Source organism: Chaetodon auriga, chromosome 4 (genome assembly GCF_051107435.1).
Source record: "Chaetodon auriga isolate fChaAug3 chromosome 4, fChaAug3.hap1, whole genome shotgun sequence".
Lineage (NCBI taxonomy): Eukaryota > Metazoa > Chordata > Actinopteri > Chaetodontiformes > Chaetodontidae > Chaetodon > Chaetodon auriga.
Window position 1 is genome coordinate 11888454 of NC_135077.1, and position 22073 is coordinate 11910526.

The 22073-nt window shown below is 41.0% G+C and overlaps 2 protein-coding genes across 8 annotated transcripts; both read right to left on the reverse strand.

The window, feature by feature from the left end:
* Positions 1–345: 345 nt before the first annotated feature.
* On the reverse strand, positions 346–14009 carry LOC143319290 (sodium/hydrogen exchanger 9B2). Of its 4 annotated transcripts, XM_076728120.1 has the most exons (14): positions 13901–14009; positions 12675–12744; positions 11169–11346; positions 10120–10321; positions 9859–10029; positions 7833–7975; positions 6979–7106; positions 5774–5949; positions 5214–5320; positions 3873–4022; positions 3610–3718; positions 2229–2365; positions 1800–2022; positions 347–1408 (listed from the first exon to the last, which is right to left on the reverse strand). In XM_076728120.1, the coding sequence occupies exons 3-14, from the start codon at positions 11301–11303 to the stop codon at positions 1347–1349; spliced, it is 1743 nt and encodes a 580-aa protein (XP_076584235.1). In that variant the 5' UTR covers positions 11304–11346; positions 12675–12744; positions 13901–14009; the 3' UTR covers positions 347–1346. The 4 variants fall into 4 exon arrangements, with proteins under 4 accessions (XP_076584239.1, XP_076584236.1, XP_076584235.1 ...); XM_076728124.1 differs by lacking the exons at positions 12675–12744; positions 13901–14009 and having other exon boundaries at positions 346–1402; positions 1839–2022; positions 11169–11305; XM_076728121.1 differs by lacking the exons at positions 12675–12744; positions 13901–14009 and having other exon boundaries at positions 346–1402; positions 11169–11305.
* Positions 11391–20518, reverse strand: bdh2 (3-hydroxybutyrate dehydrogenase, type 2). Of its 4 annotated transcripts, XR_013077067.1 has the most exons (12): positions 20460–20504; positions 18039–18135; positions 17034–17112; positions 16457–16553; positions 15373–15481; positions 14957–15017; positions 14652–14765; positions 14173–14231; positions 13901–13993; positions 13214–13274; positions 12675–12744; positions 11391–11434 (listed from the first exon to the last, which is right to left on the reverse strand). XR_013077067.1 is itself a non-coding variant. In XM_076728127.1 (11 exons), exons 2-10 carry the CDS (start codon positions 18108–18110, stop codon positions 13221–13223), a joined length of 738 nt encoding a protein of 245 aa, XP_076584242.1. In that variant the 5' UTR covers positions 18111–18135; positions 20460–20504; the 3' UTR covers positions 12694–12807; positions 13214–13220. The 4 variants fall into 4 exon arrangements, 3 of the variants coding, with proteins under 3 accessions (XP_076584242.1, XP_076584241.1, XP_076584240.1); XM_076728127.1 differs by lacking the exon at positions 11391–11434 and having other exon boundaries at positions 12694–12807; XM_076728126.1 differs by lacking the exons at positions 11391–11434; positions 12675–12744 and having other exon boundaries at positions 13137–13274; positions 18039–18132; positions 20460–20518.
* Between the last annotated feature and the right edge of the window lie 1555 nt (positions 20519–22073).

Here is a 22073-nt window from a genome sequence, read left to right on the forward strand (position 1 = left end):
ACAGTTCGGCTGAGGCTGATGGGAACAGAATTTGTTTTTCAGGTATTTGCTTATAAACAACACATTAAATGTTTGACCTTATGATGGCATCAGAGGAAAAGTCAGAGGATGACTGAAGTCATTAGATTTCATCTACTGGGCACCTTTTGGATATCTGCACCAAATTTCATTACAATCCATCCAAAGGTTGTTGAGATATTTCAGTCTGGACCGAAGCGGTGGAGCGACTGACAGACCAACACTGCTGAGGATCCAAAACTTAACGAGACAGGGACATGAATTAAGGACATTATAAAGTCAAATTGTATAAATAAGTTCCATAGTAATAAGCAGTGAGACTGACAGTTTTTTGGTATCTTTTATCATTTATTGTTCAAAGAGTATCTGGTAAAAAACTAACGCTTAATCATGTCAATCTATCATAAATAATTGCTAAAAAATACACAAGAATCTTTTAAATGTAAAATTCAAACAAATCAAAAACGTCTCAGTTACAGTTCATACCTCTGTAATAATAATAAAAAAAAATCAAACATGTAACAAACATGAAAAATCTACTTAATAAAACTAGAAACAATGGGTTTGAAGCAGACGTGTTCATGGTTGAGCAGTCTTGATACTGGAAGCAGACGTAGTGAGTGTAGTAGAGTTTTAGCAGCACTGTGTGTAAAGCATTGTAGATTATTTTGATCTCCTGAGTCTTTGTAAACTATTCAAACCCTTGTCATCACCAAGACGTACAGCTAATACACATTTTATTAAAAAAATACACAAACACAAAGCGATAAAAATATTGTACTGAGTGCAGAACACCTAGAGACTGAAGCATGTGTTGTGAAAGGTCAAATAAAATATACTGTCAGGACATTCAATTATGTAGCCCCCTGAAGGAAACAGCTTATAATAAAATACAGCATTAATTTTCAAGTCCAGATACAGCAAATAGTCATAAAAATGTAGTGGATTCAGTGAATGACAAGAACGGAAGAACATCCACCTTTATAAAAATGTAAACCACATTCATGCCTCACACTAATAGAGTTGATTAAAGGTTCAGGTAGTATCAGAAACAACCCCCCCATGTTCACACAGCAGTGCACAGTGCAGATGCCAAGTGGGGGTCATTCGCTTGGAGCCTGGAGCCTGCAGCCTGGAAACCCCTAGAGGCTATAAATACAGAGTGATTCATGTCTTCCTGCAGTATGGCAAATATCAGGAGCTGACCGTCAGATAGAGAGACAGAGAGAGCCACTCGGTGGCTAAAGGAAAGCTCAAAAGTCTGAGGTGTGAAAGCACACCCGAAGTCTCTTAAAATGTCCTCACTCACTGCATGAAGACAGGTGATGTCAGAGTGTACTCTCATAGGTGACGGGAGTTTCATTGTCATCTTCACCTCCTGCTGCTGTTCCTAGGGAAGGTGGAGAGGAGACAGAGGGAGGAGAAGTCATGAGAAAAGCTTTGCTAACAGGCTGATTGCATGCTGCTTCACATTCTCAAGTAAAACAGACAAAAGAAAAGAAAAGAAGACTTGCAGAAAACCATGAGTTGCACTTATGCACTGTGGTTAACAGCCACAATGCCATTGTTGTGTGGATGGAAAAGACATGAAGGCAGTGACAGGGTAAACAGAAGTGCTCTAAAGCTATGCAAATCCTTGTCCGAGTGGACGCATCTATCACAAAGGTGAAGCGGGGTGAAGCTTTGCAGGAAAGGATATTCACTACTCACACCACTACAGGGCGAGGGTCTGCGGGAGCGTTGAGCTGAGTTTGAATCGTTGAACGTATGACTTTACCTACCTAAGAAAAAAGCTGATAAAGTGGGTTTGACTCGCTCACCGCAGGAGGAGTTCTTTGGTTTTTGGAGGAGGTGAGGTCCAGCGAGCCCTATGATAAGAGCTCCCACAGGAGCTGTGAGAAGGATGGCCAGCACGGCCACAGTCAGCACGTCCATGCCGTACTTCTGCAGCTGCTTGTCATCCCTCGTCCTGGCCATGTCTAAAGCTGTGGAGCCTATGGCTGCCTGATGAAGACAAGGACACCAGTGATCCTCTGCACTCACTCACAAATGAATTTTAGCATCATCACCACGAGAGGACCCCTAAAATTACCAATTTATTTTTAATCTGCGTGTTCTGAAAGGAAAAAAAACATTTGCAGATATGCACTAAGAGAAAAAGCCCTAAACCGAGCTCACAGAAAAGAAGGAAGGAGGAAGAGCGCACATACCTGCACTGTAGCTTTGGGCATCCATGCTAGGGCTATGAACACTTTCTCCCTCATGTTAAAACCAGCACACAGCACACAGACAAAGGTGAACAGGACTCGAACCAGCAGGGCAATGAGCAGGGAGGCTATACCCAGACCTAAACAGACAGTCACGGAGAGAGATTCTGCTATAAAAACAACAGTTATTAAATCACCAGTATTTCCTCTTCACAGCTGTGGGCAAGGAGGGGCAAAATGTGGTGAAAAACAGAAACCACAGAGGCACACAAACTGGGCTTTTATAACCACTTAGAAATATCTTGTTACTATGGTGCATGTACTGTATACTTATATCATGTTTCCTCTTACACCTTGGAGTAATTTTATTGTAAAGCAAAGGAAAAAAAGCTAAAAAACTCTTTCTTGTGGATCACAACAAATATAATATATATAATAAAAACTATATATTTTGTCCAAGAAATAAAGTAATGGAACATTTTTTCAGAGCAAACACTGATCATATCCCATGTGTCAGAACACTCAGAGCTTTACTGCGTGGACTCTTGCAGAGAAGGACTTGACTTCCTGTCTGTTTCAGGCTCCAAGAGAGACATGTTTGACGTGTCTCCACACACATATCTGACTTCAGCTGAATAAAACGGGAAAACCAGTCTCCAGCTTTGGTCTCTCATTTGAGTTTTCCATATGGATGGCAGCAACACTACATAAGCTTGGCTAACCTGGCTAACCGGGCCAACCGGGCTAAGCCGACTGAGTTTTTAATAATATCACCTGCTCCACTCATCTCTTCTACAAACATGGGCCAATGGGCCACAGAGAGATTTCAGGTGGATTTTTCCTAAAACTGCTTTTGTGTTTAAGTCCCAAAGCACAAATATACGGTACACCATCCCCAATACTGTACGTACAGTACATCAACACTGCAAATATGTTCCTTGTGAAGATGATGCTCTGAATCATGCGACAGTGAATTTGGGTGAAACTTCTGTGGCTTTTTTCATCCACAATAAATTATTTTTCAAGAAAATTATGTCTAGTTATTCTTCAATTACAGCCACCCACAAAATATATTATGATTTTGCCATTTGTTTGGGCACAAATAAGATCGCTTTTTTGGGGAAAAATATAAGATCTGTTTCCCAAGGAACTGTCATATGGGAACTGCAATGGAAGTACAGCACATGAGTGCCAACACAGACTCAGGTTTAATATTTACTGGACACACACACAGAGATAAAAACTCTCCAGGGGCTTCTTTTTTGGCTATGCAAATATATTTACATCCACACAGTCACATTTGAATCTCTCACAACAGCCACCTCACTGTGTTATTCTAAAGTGTGTGCGTGTGTGTGTGTGTGTGTGTGTGTTGTCGTCTCACCAACTGTGTATCCCTCCAGCTCAGAGACTCGAATCTCTGCTCCTATTAGTCCGAAGAGTAGAGGCTGAAACACATCCCACGCCCATCCCACCACTTCCTCCACACGTGCCTTAGGACAAACAGAACACACAGAAATATTTATCTTTGACATGCAGCAGTGTAGTTAACCTTGTCAGAATTCAGCTCTGAAGATGGATAACTGCAGATAGAGAGCTAAAATAAAAGCTGTATGTACTACAGACGTGGCAGGCATATGTTATCACCTTTTCTGTACCCCAGCCAAGGCCAGCCAGGAATGCCAGCACCAGGGTGCAGAGGCCTCCAGAGCCAGGAAACCCCGCCACGCCGCTGCCGAACACGGCAAAGACAGACAGGCCCAAAACCAAGAAGGAACGCTTCATTACTAGGTGTTTCTGCAAGGAATAGACAGTCAATGATTAAATATATTTTAATATCATGAAATCTCTGAATAAAAAATGCTCCATACACAGTACAACTTATTACATATTTAGGAAGCAAAATTTATATATAGTGGTGGTTAATCTCACTTGTTTGAGGATTTCTTGACAACTCAATACAAATACTAATTACAATCGTATCTGTTATTGACCCAGAAAACTGTATCTCCAATGATTTTACCGTATGCTAGATGTCGTCCTGAGAGTTCATCCTTTTAAATCAGACATGGGAACATTTCACTGACTGAAGCGTTTGTTGGTTCTTGCCAAGTTGTGTCACACACAGGCTGTGGTGTCGTGCAGTTTTTAGGATGACTCACATCATGGTCAGTGTCGGATGAATCAGTGTTAAGAGTAATGAGCCACATAGCATGCTAGTTCTGTGATTCAAGTGATGAGTTAAAATCCCTGACGCATTCACACTGTGTCTGTTTCTTTCCTAGCTGTGTCAGTGCACATGTGTGGATCTGCTGGTGAGATAGCAGAGGGGACAGCCTTTGCAGTGTAGAAGTATTCTCATTCCTTTGAATTTGTGGGTGAAAGAGACAAGAAAATTATAATGAAAATGTAAACTGTGAATGGGTGACATATCTGTCATCTGTGGAGAGCTCTACTACTCTCCTTGAAGAAGCGTCAAGCAGAGCGCTACAATTCTCAGGTACTTGCTTTCAATTTACCTTCATTTATTTCAAGTAATTCACCTGGTTTCATTGCAGCTGGATTGCAAAAAAAATAATATACATCTTGTATGAGTTTGTTCGGATATATATATTGAGTCCTGCTACTCTCTTGATTTTATGTTTATTTTCAAGCAAACACAAATGTTAATAAAGGGCTGTAACAAGGATATGCCGTCTGTTATTCCTGTTGTTAGCATGCAGAGTTACAGATTTTGGGCCATAAACCAGCCTATGCAATGACAGTCAAAGGTTGATGGACAGTAGACTACACGCCTTCAGAACAATATAACCAAAATGAGCAAGGAAGGGCAAAGAGACTTTCAGTTTTGGTGATGCACATGTATTCTAAGGAGTTACTGTTCTCAGTAGGTGTGACGCTGTAAAAGCAACAAGTCACTTGTTAATGGTAGTGATCTTCTAATGTAACCCAGCACCGATCATGGTATTGCTGTAAGAGCATGCCTACCTGGTCAACACTAGGAAAGTACTGAACGATGAAGCCAAGAAGAATCCCAGCAACCATTCCACCAGCAACCTCCAGTACACCCCTCAGGAGGTTGTACCAAGTGGAGCCTAGAAGGATCAGCAGAGTATATACAGAGTTAATACAATACAAGTAACTGAACCGATTGCCTTAAAATGTGTCAGCAATGACAATTTCGAGCAGTTGCTGGGTAAACACTGATGGTATTACTTTGTGTTTTAAATGAGTTTAGTACAGCCCTACAGAGGCTCTACATTGTGGTATACTGAAGTCATGACACATAAAATCCACTGTGACTTGGCACAAAAAAACAAGAGGATACAGCACACCAACACCCTCTGCTGAGCACCTGACTAACTACAGACAGAGCTTATTTATTTCATGTGCTTCTCAGTGTTGACCTTCACTGTGGTACACTGAACTTTCTGCCACTCCCTTTATGATAAAGGTGGTGTTGTACAAAGAAAAAGAACATTGAATTCAGCACTTCTTATTGTCCTTCACCTCTCCACCACTCAAAAACGCACACGTCCACAGGTTACCTGTGGCGAAGGCCATGCCCAAGCATGTGGTGAACCCTGTGATGGCAAGGATGTCATCAAAGCTACCCGCAGCCATCAGCAAGGTGGGGATGCCCTGCTCCACGCCATAACCGTCCTTCTGCAGCAGCAGCATGGAAGGAACCACCACTGCTGGAGACACGGCGCCCAGCACAAAGCTACAACGTGGAGGAGAGGGATTTTGATTAATTTACACGCTCCTATAGAGAAACAACAAAAAAAAGACTGAAAAACTTTAGGAAGCATCAGCCTTCAAGTGTACTTGGAGAGCAAAAGCATGATATACAGTTGATACTGTAGCTGAGATGCGACTTTAGGCCCCAACTTGATTGAAATCTCCAGTGATTAAAATTCTGCCACCAGTCTTAAAAAAGAATGAGCAAAAACGGCATACACTGTTTCATGCCGACAGTAATCTTCACCCTTAAAAATGACAATTGGAGTTGAACAGTACAAAAAAACTTGTACTTCCCTTCAACCACTGATAAGCAACACATTTAGAGGGGGAGGGGGCCATCAGTGTGGGAAGCCCAGTAGCTCAAGCTTCAACTACAGCTACTTCAACTACTGACAGCACACAAATGGTGACGAGGCAGAAATATGAAGGCACTTATTCTGGATTCTTAAATCGGCAAAAAAGTCCATCAACCATAGATTGATTTTGGCATAAATAATTAATGTCCTTGCCCTTTGGCCCAACCTTATTGGGTTCAGACAGGAGGTTGTAATGTGATCTAGTGATTCAGCAAAAGTGTTTTCCATTCTCTGCTTCATGGGAACAAGTTCCTTGTAGGTACAGTGTGTTATGCAGTGAGTTAGGGTTAGGGTTAGGGTTACTGCATGCTAGTCTAATTTATCTGTGTCATCAAAGTTCAGCCTTCCATGTCTTACTTCTAACACTCGACATTCTCACTGTGCTGCTGTGTCAGCAGAGTAAATTGGTCACATAGCTCTGAGAGCTGTACAGTCTGCTCACTCAGCAAATAATGGAAGTATGTTGTCAATTAAAAACCACTGATTGTCTTTTAACATAATTTGGCTCCTGCTTTAGAGCTGAAACTGAAATTGGTTCCTCAAAGAGAACTGTGCCTGGTTGTCCTACGCTCACTGTGAAGGTAATACAAAGCTTGTTAAGTAGAAAATAAAGAGTGGAGAAAGAGAGGGAGAGTAAGTAGTGTTGTATTTACCCAAGGATGAAGCCCCACACCCAGGGCAAGCCCATGAGGAAGTGAGAGACCAGAGCTGTGGTGCAAGCCTCTATGATGCAGGGTCCAGCTGCGACACGCACACACACTGATTTTAATTTCCTCAGAGCCTGAAAACAGACACATACATCACCAGTTGGTTAGACTAATTACTTAAAGATGGGGTTTATGGACTCAGATCAGTCTCAGTATGAATGAACTCTCTGTGCATAAATATTTTTCAATGAACACAAACAGTTATCCTTGTAAAGCAATGTAAAACAAATGCATTTGTGAATGGAGCCACATCATGGGGAGTCTCAAAGAACCCAGTCCAACAGTTTTTATAACAACATCCAAGTATGTGTGTGATGAAAATTGTATTTGTATACAATGAGAACTATTTGTGTGCACTGAAAAACATTTATGTGGAGAAAGTCATTTATATACATAATCCCAAAATCTGTTTGTGAATCCTTCTGTGTGCGTTCATTAATACTGAATCTGATCAGAGAAAATCACTTGATAACACTGCTGCTAACCAACTAGGACATTTTAAAGCAAAAATGCCAAGCATGAGCTGGTTAGGTCTTCTCTAAGGCTCAGATTGGCTTGGTTTTCCACATATCATCACTGGAAATTGGTTATTTCTGATTTTTTTGACTGCTGGTCAGATAAGTAATGTGAAGAAATCGCTCTGGGCTAAGATTTGTCATTAGTTCAATTTGTAGAATTAATTATTAACACTAATCCAAAAAATAAAGATGAATCATCTGCAGAGATGAGGCTAGTACATCATTATAATATCTCTCTAAACATTTCTGTGTACAGACACAACAGTGGAGTATATGGCATACCGTGGGATCCAACCCCAGACCCGCTCTGGCCAGGATGACAGCCAGAGCGATGTTCCTCAGTGAGGCAGACCATCTGTAATCAATGTACACCCCATCTGTTATAACTGGGATGTTTCTCAGCATGAAACCCATCAGCAGCATACCTGCAACACAGCAGAGGGTGTGTGAGAGACGACAGATGATCCTTCAAGACTGTCTCCCACACAGATACAGAGCACTAATAAGGATCGCCTGTGGCTTTTTGAACCTACAGTGCTCATGTTGGACACCTGAGACACAGAGACTCACTGTGATTACTGTCTTATAACACTAAAAAATCAAGTTTCAACAAGATCCAAACCTACTCTACAAAGTCATCTGCCAGTTCTGGTGTTCAAACATGCAACATGACTGAGAATATTACATTACAATGTTACACCAAATTATTAAGAATCGAGAAATTCGGCCATAGACAATCAACTGTGACAAGAGAAAGGATACATCAAGAGCAAATATTTGAAACTGTTAATGAGTGGGGACAGTAGACTTCACTTTCAGCTTTCAGACTGACCACAATCTTTTTGTTATGTTACTGTTATATCATCATTATAGGAATCCTCTTGGCAGATGGCGTCAAAAACAAAACTTAAGCTGGTGAACAAGAACACTCGTTTGAGAAAAACACAGGAAATTGAAGTTTAGAAGGAAACAAACTTCAAGATCTTTTTTACTTGAACTTCAATCTACCTTTTGATGTCGTTTGCAAAGAAGGAGTGGCTCCAGCTTCCTTGATTTTTATCTTGTTATGGGTGCAGCTGGCGGCTTATGATTTCCATTTGCAGATTCATAATGTACACCAATGCCAATTATTCAAAGGCAGCATAAATGATGTAAAATAACACATGAGAAGATATTCATCACCTTTGGTAAACAGGTTAACTTAACCAGAGCCTGATCACCACTCGCATCTCTTATATTTCATAAGTAGTGACAACATTTGTCTTAAATTAAACAGTATTTCCTGCAACATCTTTTCATGAATAGCAGGGTCATTGACTTGCACTGTCAAGCTAACACTTGTCATACAGACTAAGGATACAACAAATAAACGCAAAACACAAAATAACAGACAAAATACTTCAAAATACCAACAGATTCTGGTGCACCAGCAGCTAATGTGAACTTGACTATGAAAGGAGCAAGTGAATAACACGACAGTAGAGTTAATCATGAACTCCCTTTTGATACAGTGGCCTATTTTCATATCAACAGCAAAGATGAAATGAATGGTGAAATGATTCCTTTTACACATCACTCAGTGAATAAGCCCATATAGCTTAAAGATGTTTAATACTTATTATATTAAGCTGCTGGACTAGCACACTGCCTGTGGAGTACATTTTGCAGTATTTCTGTTACAACATTAATATTTGCTTGGCCAGCTCAGCTTGAAACTGACAGTCTCATTTGAAAAGGAGTTATTTAAAAATTTGCTCTAACTAACTAAATTCGCTAACACATAGCAAATACAATTTGTTTCTCTATTCTGTACTGTATATACAGCACACTCAGTGTACGGCTATTACCCATTTGCAGGTACCTGTAGTTAACTGTAAGCTGTAATTTGCTCTACCAAAGAAGCAATAATCAGATGGGGATACAATTGCCAGCAACTGGAGCAGACAGCTGAAGTGGGTGTCAGCTAATGCTAGCCTCTCTAGCTTATGCTTGGGTGGAAGACTTGGATCACTGAGGGCAATGTCATGACAACACAGTGTGTCCGTCACCACCTCAATCTGCCATTTACTAACTTCTCAATACTTCCTGATTCATGATGACTAATCAGTCTGTTATAACTATAGTGGTAAACACTGATTCCATAGTTGAGCCTTTATGTAAACTGTCTAATTGTTCTGAACAAACACATGGATTTCCTCTGTCAAATGAGCAGTTTTAACACAGACACTGGAAGATGACACAATGTCCTAAATATGAAATACGAAAAACTTGTACAAACACACCAGCACCACGAAATCCTCAGCCTTACCAAGGAGTGGTGGGAACGGTGGAAGTTTGGGCAGACGTATGAGAGCCACCACTTTCCCACCGATGAGTGCGCAGATGAAGAGGATCGTGATGCCAAACAGGTTGCCTCCTGGAAGACATTCCTCCTCCGTGATGGACCACACCACCCCAAAGAGCACAGCTGCCAAGAGGACTGGAGAGGACACAAGAGACAGACATGAGATCACTATGTCGCTGACAACAGGCTTTAGTGAAAGCATTTCCTGGGCCAACCGTTGCCTACCTTTAGTAACGAGAGAGGCCAGAAGGCCTCTTGGAGGACATGGACAAAATCTGTGAAGCAAAGGGCAGCAGACCACTGGCGGGTCTGTGTTGGTGCCAGCATCCACCACAGGGTTTCGAGGAATAAAATAGGTGGTCTCCTCTGTGACATTTGGAGTGGAGCAGCGTCGTACCACCACCTGGATCTGGTTCACATTTAGGTGCTGGAGGAGGGGGAACAGGTCAGTTATCACATCTCCCTTACAACTTTTTCATATGTTGTAGCATCCTGCTTTTTTAAAATAGACTTGCTGGAAAAAGATGCAGATTATTATAAACATTTTAACAGTTTTCCAAACCTTAAAAATGATTATTGACAGGAAAAATTCTATACAGTACATGTATACATTATTATCCAGGCCTTAAACATGTAGCTGAGCAGTGGACATAAATGGGACACCTTACACAGAACATCAGAGCTAAGGAGACACACTGACATAAATATGAATGGGTTGCTCATGCAAAGATTATAAACCTGGTAGATGTCCCTGCAGCCTCTTTAATTGTGAAACCCTTATCAAGTGTTGTGCTCTATCAGTTTTCTTGGCACATCATATCAGCAGATTACAGGCTACAGTTTCTTGGACAGTCTTGGATTGAAGATATGAACTTGATAACTCATGACTGCGACTTAAAACAAACAACCTCTTTGACATATTGCTCCAGTGGGCGGTACACCGGCTCAAAGTTTAGACTTTACGTCTGGCTGCATTTTAATTCATTCTCATCGTAAAACTGCAGCAACAAATAATGAACAAATTATCTACGGTGAATAAGTAATTTTACAAGAGGAGAGTATACTAAAACATATTAACACACTGGAGACTAATGGGAGAGACAAGAAGCAGAGAAGCAACCACATCGTTAATGCAGAGCTCAAAATGTCTTATTTAGTCAATAAAAAAGTTAAGTCATTTTTTTCCTACCAAGGAGCAATATTTCTTATCATACTGCAGTAAATGCAGTAAAAACTGACTAGAACTAGGTCACACCAAGAGTAAAATACAATACCTCCACATGGTTTGCTGCAGGCAAAGCAATTCTGTCCAGCAGTGGGCTGGGTGCTGGACTGGGTGCTGGACTAGGTGCTGGACTGGGTGCAGGGCTCGGCTCCGGGGTGACAGGTTTGGGCTGGGTATCTTCCATGGCAACTGGCTACAGTATTTCTGGTCCACTCACTTCTATATCACTGTACATCAAGCAGAGGGGTGGGGTTGGCCATGGATGGGCAGTTCCTTTACTTCTGCTCCTGTATGTCCAGCTCTGACCGCGGGCTCCTATTCAGACAACACGCTCTTATCAGAAGGCAAACAATCTACTATGCACTTAACAATGGAGAGCAGTGGTGTTGGGACAGGTTTTGAAATTACCATGAAATGATAAGTATAATCTCACACACACAGGCCTGTTTTGTTTACCTTAACAGATACTGGACTGGGTCTGCGCCATAAGAATTAATGAAGGAAAAGAAAACTAAATAGGCTTTAAGACATATGATTGCTGTTCGCATGATTTATAGTATGTAGCTGCATGCTAGCTGCTGTGTGCTAGTAGCTGTCAACCTGTCAACACGACGCAAAGTCACTGAGCTTTAATTCATTACAAAGGCCAAATACTACACTCAGTGCTCTGCTTTTCACGGCTCGAGCTGAAGCCGTGTTGAAAACAAATTTTGACAAGTTACATGAAACTACCTCTACTACTATGTTGACAGTTGCTTATGGCAACAGACGTTGGTTAATCCAATTGCGAACGGACCACGCTAATCAATACTTACAGCGCGACCATATGGCACACTAACGTTAGCTAGCGTTAGCTTACAGTGAAATGCCGACAACAAACCTATTCAACTGGCATCGGTAGCCGAAGCAAAGCAAACGTTTCAGGGTTGTCTGTGCGTTTGGTTCAGTGTAGACACGGAGCTACACAGTGACAGAGACAACTGGAACCACAGCTACAGTAATTAGTTTGTGAAGAGGCAAATCCACGCCTCGCCATAAACCGTGTGAATGGACCCATTATCGGATAACGTCCGCTCTCGGTAGCGACATTTAACTAACGCTGATAACTACGAACTAGCTACTTGCCACAGATCTCCTCAGTAGTAAAACATTGCCTGTCATTGAACTGCGAGCCGCCTTCAAAAGCAGCATTTGGCTGGTTGTCGCCGGCGAGCCCCACCGGGCATGAGTCCCTTCAGGCTGAATAACGTTAACGTTAGCTAACGTCAACACTTCCGTTACTCTTTTAGCGTGAAGCTGCACCGGTCATCCACAACGTCTGAGTTTGGTAAATAAACCAAAGCTCAATTTCACTTCCCACTCCGACATATATGTGCATAATCACCAAATTTCGCGGAAAGAGGAGTCTCGTTGTCCGATATTGGGTTCATTGTCAGTAGCTGACTGTGTACGCCCCTAACTGCTGTCAGTGAACTCAGCACGGCAGTTTGCCTGACAGACACCGCTCCTGACCTCCACTATCGAGGTTCCGTATATCAAATATTAGAGAACTCACCTCATATCGAAAACACTGGCATCGCCTGTCAGTGGCAGCGTTTCTGGCAGTCCTGTGGCAGATAGACCAGCTGGGAAATAGGAATCAGGCGGATTAGTGATGGCCAAGCAAGAATGTACCGCGCACAGGAGCGCTGGGTTGGGGGGGAAGTTGTGTTCAATGGAGAAGTCACTCAGATGTATTGGTGAAGACGTTTTAATTTGATGTTTTAAGACATTTCAGTATTAATCACATAAAAGCCAGATTGCTTTATAAAACATTTTACAAGGGATCTATCTATTATAAACTGATAACACCAGTATACTGTAGCTGTGATTTTTACATTTAGCAATTTATGACAGTGTCAGTCAACAAATTAATATTTTGGCCTTGCACACATTTGCAGCATAGATTTAAGATGGGAAATCAAATGACAAATGTCTCCCACAGAATCAGTTAACATAATATGTAAAATCAGAGATGATCAAATAAAATTTTATTTGGGGTTCAAATGAGAATGGAAGCAACTGCCTCCACTGCTGTCAGGATGAGCTCAGTACAGTTTTCTCAGAGTCTCCATCCTCCATCGATGATCTGCTCTGTCCCAGTCACATAGCTCGACTGTGAAAGAGCCAAGAAACATCAGATCACTTGGAAACGGTTTCACTACGGACCAGTCAACAACTTACAAAACTATGGAATATTTAACATTTACATTGGGATTAAGTAGAAACATACACTCAGGGAAGTTGCCAGGATTTCAGAAATGCTGGAGGACGCGAGCCAAGTAGCGCTCCCTTCTCAAGAAGACTTTTATCAGACACCGAAATTTTCTAAAAAGTTTCTAAAACTTTTTGATCATTTGAAATTTGAAAAAACAAAATAAAACTTAACTGTTCGGTTATACTGTCTGTAAATCTGATTTCCAACCATGAGGCTCAAAAGCGTTTAGATTTCGTTTCAAAGCCTCTAACTGTGGTCAATCCTTAATCTATCATTTATTTACCGACCTAAAAGCAGTTTAAGTGTATTGATTCTAAAACATACTGGAACCAGCCTTTAAAATATCCACCAGTTTTCGATGTTTACTCCTACTAGGTTGCAAAGGCCCTCAATTGTCCACAACAAATACAAAGCATCTGGACCTCCGTGTCCTCAGTGGTAGCTACGGCCCTGCAACACTGCCTGGCTGCCGACACAATGTACCACACATGCATCACATGGATCCATTATCTGCAAGCACTCACCTCGTCAGAGGCCAGGTAGACGCACAGGTACGCCACCTCTTCAGCTGTGCACATTCTGCCAGTTTTCTGTCTTGCCATGAAATCCTTATAAGCCTGGAGAATTACAGAGAGAGAGAGAGAGGAGATACAGTTATAGCACTCATTATCTTCAATACTCAGCCATCAGGATTTCTTCTTGTGGAAACAAAGATAAGATGTACCTGTTAAATGACTCACCAGGCATTACTGTCAGATTAAGAATGGAGAAAATGACAGAGCAGAGTCTACCTTACCTGCTCTGGGTCAGGCTGGGCCTGGATCCTGCCCCTCAGTGATGGAGTATCAACAGTACCTGAGAAAATGTACAGGAACAAACTTGAATTTATTCATTATAGTGACAATAACAATATTGAATACAGAAATATAGATAGTCTTTTACAAGCTGGATGATTTTGACAACAAAATAGGTTTGACGGTATTCAGTCCTGATCTGCTGTTCAAATAAAAGCCTGATGAGTTTGCACAGCAGTTATTCAGACTGGCTTTGAAGGGACAAACTCCAGGCTTGTGTATCTTTAAAATACACAATGTCCTCAAACATGGAAAAAAAAATCCTTAAATTCTCACATTAAGCATCAGTCTGATTTTTTTACAAGGATGTCTGTCAGTATACAGTTATAATTTAATACGCTCGCAACCCTGTACAGCACTTGAAGAAGAACAGAAAGGACACAGTAACGTGCTTTTATTTTGAAGGGCCTTCTGAGCTTACCAGGACAAACACAATTACAGCGAATGCCTTTTTCAATGAAATCCGCCGCTATGGATTTGGTGAGACCGATCACTGCAGCCTTGGAGGTGCTGTAGACACACCGGTTCACAACACCTGTCGAGGAAACACATATGTCGCGCACACACAGACACACAGACACACACACACACATGCAAAGCAATTATCTGAGATAAGAGGATTACAATGAACATGGTCATACTTCAACGACTCAATGGCCCTTTAATTGGCCAGAATGTCTGTTCTGTAACCATCGACAGTGAAAAGATCTGTGAAAGATCATTTACCTTTAATGCTTGATGCAACAGATGCCATGTTAATAATGTTTCCTGACTTCTTTGCCAACATCTAGAATGACAAAATTAATTAGGAGGGTGGCATATAAACAGAATATAATCGGCAAGAATGAAGGGTCAAATTATGCAACAGACTTATTTCTATGTGACAAATGACAAATGTGCTGGGATCCAAACTAAAATTCCTCAGTGGGACAGTTTGGTTGGTTTGCAGCTAAAGCTGGATTAGCGATTGGGCAGTCACCGCCCATCATGCCACAGGCTCAGAGTAATACAGCTAATCCCAGCAGACAAAGGATGAGAACAAAATAAAAGCATATGTCGCTCCATTTACAACAGCACCTATTTCAATCTCTCAACAACAGGATAAACAGTGTTAAGCATTCGGTAAAGTGGGCAAAGGTCACCTTGGGCAGGAAAGCCTTGCACATGAGGTACATGCTGCGGAGATTCACGTTCATTGTGAAGTCCCAGTCGTCCTCTTCACAGTCCAAGATGGAGCCATGGTGTACAAACCTGTAGACGGTAGATAGCATGTAAACTTGGAAAGTGCAATATTAGATGTTATCATCAACACATGGCTTTAGCCAAGAGGTCAAATGTGGCAATCAGACACAAAACAGAAGAGTGCATGGGATCAGTATGAGATATCAATTATTAAACTAAAAATAAAGTCTGGCTGAAATGCTGCGTTACCCCCTCAACATTTTACTGAGCCTAAAGGTGTCCACTGAGAGACCTTTGTTAAGGAGATTGACAAAGGGTCAAGTCGAGGTTAAACCTTAAATTATGGGGATTTTGGAGATGTAGTTAAGCGGGAGATGGATAAACGTGCTTAATGTGGAAACTGCATATAACTGCTATACAATAGGCGTATGCCAAAGGATAAGGCTGACAGTATATTTTATATATTTTATATTATTGTCAACAAGTCCCATAAAAAGACTCTCTGCCTGGCCCAGTGAAAACGTAAATCTCTAAAAGCTCCTATCAAATTTAGCTGTGGCTTTAGTGTGCTAACGCATATTTACAGCATCACAGTGGTGTATGTGGGATAGACTAGCATTACCAATTCAGTATCTAGACAAATCTCCCCTTCTGTTCCTGAGTTATGGAGTTGAATAGTGGCCAAAAAAGTGTTTTTGCAGAACATTGCGATGTCACAGTGAAGCTGACCTTTGACATACTAGATAGAAAATGTCATCACCATTTTATTCTGAGAGACATTAGTGTGAAATTTTGTCTTAATTAGCAAATTAATTCTTGAGTCAAGGCCAGAAATGTGTCATGTGTGGACATGGTGACCTTTGACAATCAAATTCTAATGAGTTCATCCTTCCGTCCGAGTGAACATTTGTGCCAAATTTAAAGAAATTCCCTCAAGGTGAGATATCGCATTCACGAGAACGTGGCGGACAGACGGACAACGTGGCTATCGCTGGCATAGAAATAGAGCATAATCAGATGATACAGGAAAGAGGGAAAAAGTACCCGGCAACGTTGAACAGCACATCTACATGCTCATGCTCCTTGGCCAGGGCTTCCACTTGGTCCTTCTTCGTCACATCCACGACCTTGGTCTTGATCCCTGTTGGTGAAGAGAAGAATTAAGCTTTGGTTCTAAAGTCCCAACTACTCTAATGGCAGCTGCACCAATTTGAAACCAATAAAAACCAAACTGTCTTTATTATTGAACAATTAATTGCAGGAGATGAGGCTGACAACAACCTGCGTCACATCTGCACAATTACAGTACCCACATTCACACACATGCTCTATCGTTTCCTGCTGGCCACTCAACAGCTCTACAATTACAGATGGAGTGCTTCGCTTGTGAGCTACCTGAAACTAGGTGTTGAGGGAGGGAAGAGTGTTGATCACCTCCTATTTATTCAAACCTGGTCCAACAGGTTCAATTCTCTGCAATACGCCTGCTTCTTAAATATATTGCTTACTGGTTACAAATAACAGCAATTTAAAAGGATAAACGTTGAAGACACTGTAATAACATGCAATGCACTCGCTAGCCAGCAGATGGCAGCCTCACACCAACAGAAATGAATCTTGCCTTGGATGCCGTCCAGCTCTTTCAGCTTCTCTCCATTGATGTCTGTTGCTGTGACTTGAGCTCCCTCCTTTGCGAATGCCTACAGTTGGGGGAAAAAAACACTCAGTTCATGTCATGTTGTAAAACCTGCAGCTCAGTACTCTCTTGTAGAAAAAGAGGAATATTCATAGTGATACAAACAAATATGTTTTTAATCTAAAATTCTTTACAGCTGTTTGCTAAATAAGCTTTGGACTGTGTAAAAAAAACTACTGGCTGGGAACAGTGAGAGGCAATTTTTCAGACAATAATTCAGTTCACAGTGCCGACACCAAGATCTCATTACCATGTTGATAGACACAGAATGCCAATTTCTAACCTAATCCCTCAACCCTCAACGTTAAATCCCTTCTACCTCTGGTCAGGTGATAGCTGATGGACTCACTGCATCGTTAACCACATGCTCAGTAGACCCCTCACGCCATATGGCTTTTTTTAATACAATGTGAATTAGATGGACATACAAGGCACGTTTTTCCACACTTCAAGACATCACTTGAGGGGAACCGTTGTGATGATGAACCAATCTTTCCTGAAGCTGTGTTTGCGTCATCTGGAGAATCACTGTTATAGGCCACGCATGCAGAGTGCTGGCATTTTCAAGCAAGATGAAACTGGTTGTATCAATAAAACAGTGTATTCATGAAGACATCCGCTCATATAGTTCTTGGGGGATTTCAGTGGATTTTGTTACCACTAAACATATGCAAGTGGGTTTCTGTAGCAATTTGGAAGAAAACATGTTTTGGATCACCAGTGTTGTTGCTGCTGTTGTTCAAGATATCATGGGACGTCTACGGCATTAAAATCTGCCGTGTGCATTACACAGAGCTTGTTTGTAATATGTAATGGAGTCAAAATATACCCTGCTTTGAGTCTGCACACCACAGGCTACTAAACAAACAATTTTCCTCTGTGATTTGGTAGGAAATATATTGGTGAGAAGTTCTTATTAAAGCTCATTACTATTGCTGCAGCACGTCCGATCCCTTGCGCGGCAGCTGACAACACAATCACTTTCCCGTCCAGACGGCCCATAGTGCACCTTTCGCTGCTGCTGCTGCTGTGATCAAAACAAACAAACAAAAATAGATTGTTGAACAAGAGCCATAAGTTCATTTTGAAGATAGAGGCTCTCTTTCTGAAGAATGAAAAATAACTAAAAATCTCCTGCTGAGGATTCATTAGACACATGCAAATGTGTTTATGAAAGACTGTTTAGGCTGCGAGGGAGCTGTACGGAATGCCAAACGTTCACAGTGAGCTCTTACCAGATTCTTCACTTGAGCTTTGTTTCTGGCTGCATTAATCAATCACAGGATGATCTCTTTTAAACTAAGAAGTAATGATTGACAGGCTATTTCTCACAGATATTTTTGAGCAGACACCTAAAATGTGCAAAGTGGATTTACAGGAGGCTGCTGCAAAAAAGTCTCAAGTGACCATACATACATCACCGAGCATTACGACACCTATAACAGATGTTACACATTAATGCAGTATCAGATTTTATGAATCTGAACTGATTGACCGGCCTGCTGTGTCCTTAATAGTACAAAGTCCACAGCTATAAATGTGTATTTGCAGCCAATTTTATCACAAGGTCTCAACAAAGGCCATGTTTTACCAGTGGCTTTATCTTAAATCTTCAAGGACAGGCCAATCACTGATCTCTTTTAATGTTCTCTAATATTCAGCCACGATAAACCTTAAAGAATACAAAACAAACTCCTTTCAGCTCCTAAAAGAGGAGTGCTCCTTTATTCTTTTGTTCTTCTAGTTTCTCACCTTCAACAAATCGATGTGACTGTGATGACTCACACTTATTCCTGAGAGTACTCTCTATCCTAAGTTATTTAATTTCCATGAGGATCATCATGACACACCAAAGCATTAGTGGGCTGTCGGGCACCATTGGGGTGTGTGTGTGTGTGTGTGTGTGTGTGTGTGTTTGTGTATCAGCAGCCACTGGGGTCATTTCACCCATTTCCTGCAATTTTTTTTTTTTCCACTTCTGCCTTTTCTTTTTCCTTCAACAAGTAACAGACCGAAGGCTTACAATACCATAGAGCATCAGTGCACTGTGAAGTGAAACAAACAAAAATCTAAACTTTTCATGTGCCTGTTTTCTTTTTTCCCCAGTTATATTCTCAATTTGTATTCCGGGCATGGAGACGGTTTAATCTGACAAACAGCAGTGTGATATGTTTTGTCATATTTCACAGGCACTATTGTTAATATTTCATAATAATAGCTTCTCATGCACATGCATGTCAGCTATCAGTTGCAGTGTTTAATGTATGTTCAATGCAGCTAAGACCAGCAGACCTGAGGCAAGGCCAGTGCTTGATGACTACATTATATATATATACACACACACACACACACAAACACACACAAACACATATCCTTTGGTGGCTCAATGTCCTTTCATATATTGGAGTAATTGAATTAATGTGCACAGACCAGTTTGGGCAATACTAATGAGTCAGGACTAAAGAAGTTATGACTGCCAGCTGCAAGTTTCCTCCAATCATCTGACAGCCTCAGTGGCACATGAGGACATTCATACATGATGCCATGATTCAAAAGCAAATATTAACATTAATGAAATTACTTTGTCAGCTTTATTTTGAAATCCAGATGTACTCCACGCCTGTACTTACACCTGCCGAACGTCGCGTTTGAAACGGTGCAGATCTAACTCCTCTGGTTTCTCTGGCTCAGAGGTTTTCAACACTGTGGCCGATGGGAACCATCCATTTTGACAAACTGGTATCATTAAAAGTAAGCCGAATTAACCATGAGGAGTCCCTCTTTGCAGTGCAGACCATCCACGCATGCAAAAACATTTATCTACAACGAACACTGAAGAAAACTTAAAAACACGATGATTCTCAAGCAAGTTCTGTTGCAAGGAGCGTCTTTTTTTCCCTTTGATTTTCAAGCGGACTTTGGGATTTAAAAAGTCGCAAAGACGGTGGAGTTAAGAATAAAGAGTGGCTTGATTGCACATGACTGCTGCCTGAATCACAGCTGTAGTCTGATGTTGGCTGTTGTGGTGTACACGTGTCTTTGGAAGTTGCATTAAGCTACAATTGTAGTTTATCCGAAGAAAACTGCATATGTTTCTTCTGCACAAACACCTAATCTGTACACCCAAGTCTGCATGATATTAACACTGAATGATTCTTAATAGTCTACACTCTTTGCTGACCCTTATCGTTGCATAATACCTTTCTTTTTCGACACTTAATTTAACATGCAGGCTGTTGGTCTCTGCAGCTAAACACACTGTGACGACCTGTAATGTGGAACTTGTATATTTGCTTTTCGTATGTTACAAAATCAAGTTAAAGCCAAGAAAACCTCATTTTAGAAACTCACCCTCTGCTCAGGTCCAACACACTCAAAGATCACAGCGGCCCAACGTGACCTTCTGTTTGTCCCGCTATTGGTTCCAGACCAGGAAGTGAGCATGACAGCGGTTTGTAACGTGAGAAGATGAAACTGGAGAGCAGGAGCCTGTAGTGTCTTCTTTGCCCAGCAGGGGCCCTTTAAATTAAATATAAGTATATTCCTCCTGCCAGAGCATACATTTCTTAATGTATAAGAGTTTTTAGCTGCCTGTTTACCTCTTCTGTTGTTTTTTGTTTGTTGTTTTTGGCAAACATGACTTGACTCTTCTTTTGGTAGCTGTGAACTGTCTTGGTAATAATTGATTACTGACCTTTGCGATCTGTACAAAGTTCTTTGAGGCCCCAATTTTATTACCACTCAAAGTAAAACACTGACAGGGACCATCTTGCTGGTAACCTAACACTTACCTACTTTTACTCAAGTAAGGTTTTTAATGAGCATTGTAGTGTGTTTTTAATTTATTTAACGTGTTTTCACAGTGTGGTATTAGTACTTTTTCTTAAGTAAAGCATCTGAAAAACGTCTTCCACATCTGATATAAATGCACGTATTGCGAGTAATACTCTGTACATCATGTATGGTTTTCTCATCAGTATTAATTTCACTTGTTTTTGTTTTTAATAGATTCAGCAAGTCTGCACTCAAGCAGCAACAGTCAAGGTGATGAAGACCCTTGAAAATATTTCTATTCATTTTTTTAAACTGACAAACAAAGAAATAAAGCCATATTTTTTACAAGATTTGTGCCTCCCTTTTCCTTCTTTCTGGTTGATGTTTAGCCTCAAGGAGAGCCAGTTTCTCTATTCAAAGCAAGGAATGTCCTTTTGGCTTTGGAGTCTTTGTCTTTTCAGCGCCCTGCTCTCTGCTGGAGTTATCCAGCCAGGTCTCCCACACCTTTTGAAAATCTCATGCATTTCTTCAAAGCAAATTATACTGACTAGCCTCAAATTACTAGTGCCATAGTTATAGAAACGTCCTACTGAGCCAGCTAGAAGATAAAGAAGGATGCTTCTAACCTACGTCTGTGGTGCCAGCAACACCTGATAACATCCATTTAATAAGGTTAACATTCAAAGCAGCTGCATTATCTTACACACACTTTTCTTTATAGTTTTATGGTGCCTCCTTTATATAATTTTGGAGAACTTTTGTATATGAAGGTTAGCTCTGCTCAGCCTTTGAAACTATGCTTTTTCTTTTTTTTCACATTTCATTTTTCACAGCAGAGAGGAAACCAGGGAGAGAAAGGGGTATGACATGTAACAAAGGTCACTTACTGGAGTCAAACTGGCAGTAAAAATTTTAAAAAAAAGGATGGTGTTGGAAAAAAAAAAAAATTACAATATCATGAAGACACACAACCTGAATTAAAATCTGTGGACGTAGAGATTGAAAGGTAAGGCCATTCACCAGGTATTGATGGTGTAACAAAAATACGGTCTTAAAATCTTGACCAAAAGTTCACTTGCTGCCTTTTTCCAGAGCTTTCAACCACGCCTCACAGGCTTCAGACTCTATCCACGATAGAGTTCCATTACGATGAAATGTAGCTGGAAATTATGAGAAAAGCATGTGAGTGGA